This window comes from Eucyclogobius newberryi, unplaced genomic scaffold, assembly GCF_026437365.1.
Source record: "Eucyclogobius newberryi isolate DKJ021-1_F unplaced genomic scaffold, fEucNew1.0.hap1 SCAF_4, whole genome shotgun sequence".
Taxonomy (NCBI): Eukaryota; Metazoa; Chordata; class Actinopteri; order Gobiiformes; family Gobiidae; genus Eucyclogobius; species Eucyclogobius newberryi.
Window position 1 is genome coordinate 17,097,541 of NW_027316056.1, and position 8,272 is coordinate 17,105,812.

Genomic DNA, 8,272 nt, shown 5'->3' on the forward strand with positions numbered 1-8,272 from the left:
TGCTTCTCAAATTGTAAGGTGCGTCCATTTAGGGGGGTGCAGAGCCGTGCCAAGGGGGGGCGCGAGACGTTTGGAGAAATGTGCGCACATTACGCGTGTTTAGAGCAACAGAAAAATGCCCCTTGCCAACATGTGGTTAATCTCTACTACTCAGCCTGCCTCTGTGCCCCTCACACATGTCTGCCTTGGGTTTATTTGATCATACTTTATCATTTCTCGTGGCTGTAGCGAGTGGGGGCTCAGATACATTTTTTATCGCACCAGCAAAAGTTTGAGAAACACCCTGGTCTAGTGTATGTTACAGCAACGTGGCTTTAAACAGTGCCGGGAGGGGCCGCAGAAAAGTTTGCCTCTGTCAGTTGTCTGTTGTTAATGGACTTGTATTGACTCTGAGCATGAAACCACAGAGAGTGTCCATGTCTGCGCACACACAAGCTCCTTTCTGGTGTTATGGATAAGTGTTATGGACCCCTCTTCTCCATCTCTCTGCTACACGCCTCCCCCAAGACTCACTGCATCTTTCCCCGGCGTCCTGTCCTTGCCCCGCTTCCTACTCCTCTTTCCTCTGCCTTTATCCCTCCATCGTGTCTATTGATTGGCCAATAATGTGTTTTCAGTGGTAGATTAATGGCACATTATCCTGACGAGGGTGTCTGAGGGGACAGGACGTGAGGGAGCGCCTCTGAAACAATGCTTTTTAATTGATACATTGTGTCTGCGAGCTCCTCCAACTCAGACGGATTAGACTAAATGCAATGCATGTACAATTTCCTGTAGTCTAAATTAAAATGGCACTGAACATCATAAGTAATATACAGCATTGTAATTGTATTAAATCTTCTTCTTACCTTTAGACATCAAAGTGCGTTTTTGGACTGTAGGAGTAAGCAAGTACTTCCATACTGAATAAAGCCCAAAGAACTGCAAATGAGCTCGTTCACAGCGGAGAAACATGAACATACAGACATTTATTCATTAAGTCCTTAAATTCAAATTCAAATATACTTATTTTGCATATACTCTAACGAATTCATAGGGAGGAAAAGGAGAGATGCCAATGTTCAATGTGTGTCTTGTCACTATTCATCATTTTCAGTTTTTTTGTTATTGTGTGTTAACTTGGATTGGATCATGTTTGCCCTAACTTGTGCTTAGGCCATTGATTCTCCACCAGTGTTGGGGATAGCCAAGTTTGCTTTGGAAAGATTTCCAATTTGTGTGAACTAATTCACAGTTATTTATTTATTCAACTAATGTTGGCACACTTTGAACCTCCTGGGCCAATTTCTGAACCAGAAAAGACCCCAAAATGACCATTATAGCATAATCCCTAGCGCCAGACACAGTGATATGGACATTATTTCATGGTTTGTTTACTGTAATTGATGTTATTGGATAATGTTTTAGTGAATGAGTTTCCGCAGAGCATTTTCAACATAAAAGTGTGCCACAACTCAAAAAAGATTGATGTATATGCTATTCACATATCTCATGACCTACGTTTCTAAACCCCAACATCTCTGCTTGGCTTCTTCAAACAACATCTGATTTGGGAAAATCCTGCGAGCACCAAAACGCATCACAAATGTATTTTATTAGTTATTCGTCTTCTAATTTTTCCTTCAAGCCTTCAATTTCCTCAAGCAATTTTCGTTATTAGGGAAGGGGGTTGTTGGACTAATTGAGCAGATCAATAGACCATCTCTAGGTCTTTAAGTGCGACACATACTCGAGCGTCCTGTCTCGAGTTTCCCTGTCTAACTAATAGCCTCCTTGTTTACTTTACAATGTGCTGTGTCATGTAGTTTAGGTTTCAGGTTGCCCCAAGAGCCATGGACACTCTGGGGTTTCCAAACAGCAGTTAGAGTTTTTTGTTTTTTTCATCAATGGCATTGTTGTGAATGTTATAAACTGTGTACGGCAGCACGACAAAGTACAGTGTTATAGTAATATTTTGTAATCAAACTTTACATAAATTGCACTTATTCTGTTCTTTGATTCTGATTCTGATTCTGATGCTTCAATCCGACAGTATGAAAAACCCACTGTCCACTTTGTCTCAGCCACTTTGGACCCACAAACTATAGACTGTGCTGGGACAAAAAGCCTAGTATGATTTGGATAGATTTGTTCTAATTTAGTCTGATGTTGATTCATTAAATAATTAATTGTAGATTGTAAATGTAGATGAGGATGTGGTCCAATTTGGAATGCCAAAATGATTAGCTTAATTGATAATTGTGATTACACAGGTCACATTTGTAAGAACTAAAAACTATAATTGTGTAATAATAAGCTAAATTAAGTATCTTTAATTAGACTTAATCATTCAGAAAGTTTGATCTCATAAAGCTGGTCACATCCGAGACTAATGGTTATGTATTAGTTAATGTAATGAAAGAGAATGAAGGATTTTACTGCTGTTTGATAGTGTCAACACTTGTGATGTTTCTTCTCACAATAATCTTGATCTTCCTATTTTTATGACTTACTTTATGAAGTATTTATACCACAGCACTTTATCATCTATTAAAAGATTCCCTATACAACATAGTACATTTAAAATATATATTATGTATTTGCAGTATGAAGTGTTTGTAGATAGTCTTTATTGATTTATATGAAGTCTTAATAAGTTGTGACCCTTCCTTATTGTTACAGAAATGCGCTTGATGACAGTCTCTGTCGTCTTGACCACAGACCTTTGATCACTGGACTGGAGAAGGTGGAGGTCAGAGTGATGGGCCCCAGCTCCATTCAGAAGAGAAGTGTTTAGTCAGAGCTTGAGGTACACGCTGCCTGCACAGTGCACACTGCACACACACCCTTCCACTTACGTTGGGTTATTATAAATACATAATGATTCATGTCTAGCTCAGCTTTTGCATTGCGAGCTAGACATTTTTAATTACAGTGTATCATTCTGCATTTACAATCTGCATGTCAATGAAATGTCACAAAGCAACAACCGCCATGTAACTTAAGCACTTTAGACCAGATAATGTGCTGGCAGGGATGTGGTAAACATTAATGTGAATTTGCTTTATTCAAGAATAAATCTAGGCAAGTTGTCTTGTTAAATGCCGTAGTTGTTGGAGGCAATATTTGGGGAAATAAGATTTTCACAGAATTGCTGTCCATGTCCAGTTTTTTTAGGACACTAAATGTTAATTGCATGCTGAGAATAAAATGTGTTGCAGTTCCAATTTTAATAATGAAAACATTGGATTGGAACTGACGGATTTTCAGACCTGGGTACTGGAGATTCCCAGAGTCATGTTAAAACAAACACACAGTGATCAGCCATTCTGACAGACCTCTTGGTTCTCTTTGTCACCCTCTGTTCAGCCATTGTTGTACAGTGTCCTCTCCCGGGCACCAGCACACTGCCTGCTTCAGTGAACACCCGACTCTGATGGGCTCTGACAAGTCAAGTGCAGGAACAATGGACAAGAGGGATTGAGTGACAAAATAAAAGAAATGCTGGGAGAATCAATTAGCACTTATAATGACAAGAACTGAAGTGCTACTGTGCATTTATGTCAAATATCAGCTGTATCACTGTACAGTACAGTGAAGTGCTTCTTGGGAAAACAACAATTTCCTCTTCTGTGAATTACGGGTGACACGAGACTGCCAGATGGACACAATAAGCCCCTTTAAGTTTGGAGAACACTGTCTCTAAATCATGCTTATAATGAAGCATGCAAGTGGCTTTGAGATGCTGGAATTATCCTTCCTTATCAATGCCAACAGTGTACATTACAAATTTTTTTGTGTGAGTGGCAGAAAACATTTAAAGCATCAACCACTGAACAAAATTAGGCTTTTGGGGAATATATGAAAATCTTTCATCAAGGGCATAATTACATTTTCCAATTGTGGTTAGATGTTACTGCGCAGTGCGTGTACTCTTCAAGTAACAAATTGTCCTGACTCCAGAATGAGTTTTGGCCCAGTGGAAAGGAAAATAGATCAATAAAATCAGTATATTTATGATATTTATTCTGAAAAAATCTGGACATCATAAATTATTGGTTGAGATATTTGTTTGTTTTTTTACAGTAATTTGCTTGGACATGGTATTATTGTTCTGATGTTTATCAAGACAAATGGTGAATAAAAGTGAATGATTTACACCTGCAGGTTAAAATATTTCCAATCATTTGTAATTTAGAACTAATATGTTTATACATCACATAGTTCTTAAATCATTTAGCTCTTCCACATATTTTTGTAATTAAACTTTTAATAACAGTTTGATAAATGGTGTAATGAGCCACTAATGTGGAGTAACATAACAATAGAAGGATATTCAGAAAAAATAAACATGCGTGAGACATAATAAGATGTTAATTACATTCATTAGATACATGATCATTTATGTGTGTTTAAAATTATTTTTTTATACAGGAAATGCATGCAAATATAGCTTTAGGCTATATCATTTCTTTGGTGGCTGTGGCTGCTCCAATAAAAATAATAAAAATAATAATTATTATTATTATAGGCTAATCATATTAATAACAATAACAATAATAATTGCATGAACTTGACAATGGGGCTGATAGTGAAGCAGGCCGCTGCTTAAGGCTATAGCTGTGGTTCTGTAGTTTTGCCTGCTATGTTTTTAAAACGTGTGAATAGCAGACCTTAGAAAACATTGGCCTATAAGGCTCAAAAATAAATAAATCTGAGTCCGCTTACATTAACGTGATATGTAGCTATTTTTGTGCCTCAGTCCAGGCCTGTCCTGCTCCACGCTTTTAAATGCTGCAGACTGACACTGAACGCACATTGTCCTGTGTCCTCTCTGTCCCAGTTCACTCTTCATACGTCCCCGTCGTAGAGGCCGAAGTACTTGGAGGCGCTGGAGAAGCAGAGGTAAGGCGTGCTGCCGCCCGGGTACATGACGGGCAGAGGCATGGGCAGTAAGCACCGGCCCAGCAGACTGCTCTCCTTGTACAGAGCCGGCAACGGCCCCAGAGACACTGCTTTCCCGCTCTCTGGAAAGTCACCCACGGCTCCGTCCATCTCTGTTGAGATCTGCCGTTTCAGTTTATTCCTGCGGTTCTGAAACCAGATTTTGACCTGAGTCTCTGTGAGCTGGAGGGAGCTGGCGAGGCACGCACGCTCCGCACTGCTCAGGTAGCGCTTCATGTCAAAAGTAGACTCCAACTGGAAAATCTGTCTCTTGGAAAAGATTGTGCGTGTCTTCTTTTTTGTAATGATCTTGCTTTTCTTTGCGGAGTTGCCTCCGTGGCATACGTCCGTGGTTGTGGAGCTGTTGTCCTCGCAGCTGCTGTCGCTGCTCTCGAAGCGCGTGTCCGGAGATTTGTCCTGCTCTCCTTGACTAATGATGACTGAATCTGCCATTAGCTCTGCCAACACAACAAAGGGGTTACGTTTAGGACAAGCGTCAGCTCAGACAAACTCGTGTGTCACCGAGACGGACATTAGAAAGTCTCTTACCGCTGATGACCGGCCTGTGGATCTGGCCCGTGTCCCTCTGAGCCGGGAAGGCGTCTGTGCGCGTGGCCCCTTCATTCTGCGGAGGGCTTTGGCTGTCAGTGCTCCTACTGGACTTCAAGTTGAGTATGTTGTCAATGGTGAATGTGAGCGCAGCGGCTGGACGGCATGGCGCGTGCACTTTGTTCATATTCTCCACGGCGTGAGTCCTGAGACGTCCACAGCTCGTTCACATCAAGTCTGGCTCCGGGTGCTCCACGCACATAGCCGCAGTCTCAGGGGCTCTTCGTGCACTGTTTAGTCCCGTTCTGGGTTCACTGGATGGAGCTAACGCTCTGCTCACTGATTGGCTGAGGACGACACAGTTTGAGCCAATGGTAGCTTTGGGATGAGAAACTTCCTCCGCCCACCACTCGCACGCACGCGCACTTGTGTGTTCAACTTCAGCCAAAATAACGGATCAATTACGAAATTTGATTCGATTTGCAGTGCACCACTAACACCTTAAACATCACCTGGCTCTAAAAAAAAAAGGAACATAATTATTTATAATTTTATCTGACCCTAGCTATTACCTCACACATTGACAAATAAGCGTGATTTGGCCAAAATACTTGATTTTGAATATGTTACACTTTAAAATATGACTCAGATTGACCAGTTTAATTGTATTTTTTATTTTATGTGGACAATGTGCCTTTACATAAAAAACAAACAAACCAGATTTTCAAAAATACGTGTGTGGTTTACAGTGTCGATCACTTTGGCCTTTTCCCTTAGTCTATAGTCTATTTTCTCATCAGGCCACTGTGATCTGAGCTTGGTATAAAATACATTATTTTCTGTTTGGTTCGCCCAAACTGTACTCTTATTATAATGTCCAATACAATATTAGACGAGGCCGGACATCTGAGACCTCAACACGTTCATGGACTGAGCGAAAGAGGACAGTGGGTAGTTGATGGAGCTGGAGAAACCCGCCACCGCGGGCGACACAAGTGGCCCACTCAGGGTGAGCCCCAGTGAGCCACACGTTGGGCCTTCATGGTACAGGATGGGCACTCGCACTATGCGCTGCCCGCTGTTTGGGAAGTGAGACACCTCCAGATCCGCCGCCAGTTGCCTTTTCCACTTGTTCCTACGGTTTTGAAACCAGATCTTGACCTGAGTCTCTGTGAGCTGCAGTGTTGCGGCCAGGCCCGCCCGCTCAGTGCTGCTCAGATAGCGCTTCACGTCAAACGTGGACTCCAGCTGGAACACCTGGCTGCGGCTGAACACTGTGCGTGTTTTCTTTTTGCGGCAGGAGTGACTATCCTGACTGCTCTGTGCGTCCTCCGCATCCTCCACTGCGCTGTGCTCACTGCTTCTTCTGCTGGTCCCCTCGCTGCCCTCTGTGATGGACTCTGACACGGCTGGAGAAGTTCTCCCATAAGGTGAGGCTGGAGACAATTGTTCCTGAGGGTTAGAAGTGCCCCGTGGACCTGGAACCCCCAAAACATTTTTCTGGTTAATTTCTTTTGAGTTTCCGTCAAATTATACACATTAGAAAGTCATGTCTCTGAGTTAATTTCGCGAACACAAACATTCAAAGCCTATGTGCTAAAAAGGTTAAAACATTACGTTATTAAATTTGGCACTTTTGGTTGTGGAGATTTATGAGCTTGTGTATTTAATTGCATAATAGAATGACCTGGTGTGAGGACGCTAAAGTTTAATGAGTCCATGATTTAATTAGAATTTATGGCCTAGCTACTATTCTAGTGGCCACTTTGTTTGAATCTGGTGACTCATAAAGTCAAGACGAGACAGAGCAGTGCAAAGTATCGTTGCTCATTCCCTCAGGAGCACTTGATGGACTCCCGGCTGATAACATGGCACCAAATTTACCCAAAAAAATCAGATCCATCCAAACGTATATCCTTTGCTTAATTAGTCTGAAATATTGCGGTACCGTTTAGTGTGACACTGCATAGTACAGAAAAACTTGAACAAAGCCTGTGCGCATTTGTTCAGATACTCACTTTGTGTTGTTTCCAAAACTCTGACGTCTGCGACGCCACTCGGACGGTACCACTGCAGCGGAGAGTCTGTGCGCGTGGAGCGTGACACTGAGCCCTCTGACACCGGAGGGGCTTTACCCGAGTCTGGGGCTGTCAGTGATGGACCAGCGGCAGCTCGATCATCAAATCCTTCCGATTTGGGCTCAGTGCGCGCAGTGGAAAGAAGATTTTCAATAAAAAAGGATGACGCTCTCGAAGACGCCGTCTGCGGCATCGTGGATCACAGCGCGTTTACGCACCACAGCCGCGCGCCTCTTCCAATGTGCATGAGTTTTTTCGCCGCAAATAGATGCGGATTCATCTCAGAGACAAGACTGGAGACGAGGAGAGGGCATTTCCTCTGCGCTGGGATCGCATTCCGACACGTGAAACGTCCAAGTGCATAAAGAGTGGACATACGGGATCTGACGAGCAGCGAGCGCACGGGCTTTTCCAGCGAAAAGAAGAGAAGTGTCCGCTGCTGCTGCGTCCACTGCACTGTGTGTGTGCGCGCGGTGTGTGCGTGAGCGTGTTCACGCGGTGGCCCATCCCCTCCAGGCCAAACAGGCTGAAAAAGGGGAAAAAAAAACTGTTCGTACTACGGTTCCTTTTATTTGGGTCAATTAGAGCAAATCCAAATAAAGATGCGAGGCTGCAGCCCACCCCGGGGTCGGGCCCTTTGGGTCCGCTCCAGTCCACTCTCCGGGACCAGGGGGCCAGTGCGGTCTCTGTGGTTCACATAAGCGATCTTAGGCCGCTATTAG

The 8,272-nt window shown here is 43.1% G+C and overlaps 2 protein-coding genes across 2 annotated transcripts; both read right to left on the bottom strand.

Moving 5' to 3' along the window:
• Positions 1-4,345: 4,345 nt before the first annotated feature.
• hmx4 (H6 family homeobox 4) lies at positions 4,346-5,733 on the bottom strand. The gene is made up of 2 exons (XM_072463814.1): positions 5,473-5,733; positions 4,346-5,381 (listed from the first exon to the last, which is right to left on the bottom strand). The coding sequence occupies exons 1-2, from the start codon at positions 5,657-5,659 to the stop codon at positions 4,831-4,833; spliced, it is 738 nt and encodes a 245-aa protein (XP_072319915.1). The 5' UTR covers positions 5,660-5,733; the 3' UTR covers positions 4,346-4,830.
• A 483-nt stretch (positions 5,734-6,216) lies between these two features.
• On the bottom strand, positions 6,217-7,897 carry hmx1 (H6 family homeobox 1). The gene is made up of 2 exons (XM_072463107.1): positions 7,491-7,897; positions 6,217-6,950 (listed from the first exon to the last, which is right to left on the bottom strand). Exons 1-2 carry the CDS (start codon positions 7,741-7,743, stop codon positions 6,361-6,363), a joined length of 843 nt encoding a protein of 280 aa, XP_072319208.1. The 5' UTR covers positions 7,744-7,897; the 3' UTR covers positions 6,217-6,360.
• Positions 7,898-8,272: the final 375 nt, after the last annotated feature.

Excerpts from the sequence above, each read along its gene's own strand:
- hmx1 (XM_072463107.1), bottom strand. The coding sequence starts at position 7,743 with ATGCCGCAGACGGCGTCTTCGAGAGCGTCATCCTTTTTTATTGAAAAT. Across the intron at positions 6,951-7,490 it reads AGTTTTGGAAACAACACAAA|GTCCACGGGGCACTTCTAAC; the intron begins GTGAGTATCTGA and ends TGGGGGTTCCAG.
- hmx4 (XM_072463814.1), bottom strand. The coding sequence starts at position 5,659 with ATGAACAAAGTGCACGCGCCATGCCGTCCAGCCGCTGCGCTCACATTC. Across the intron at positions 5,382-5,472 it reads CCACAGGCCGGTCATCAGCG|AGCTAATGGCAGATTCAGTC; the intron begins GTAAGAGACTTT and ends TTGTGTTGGCAG.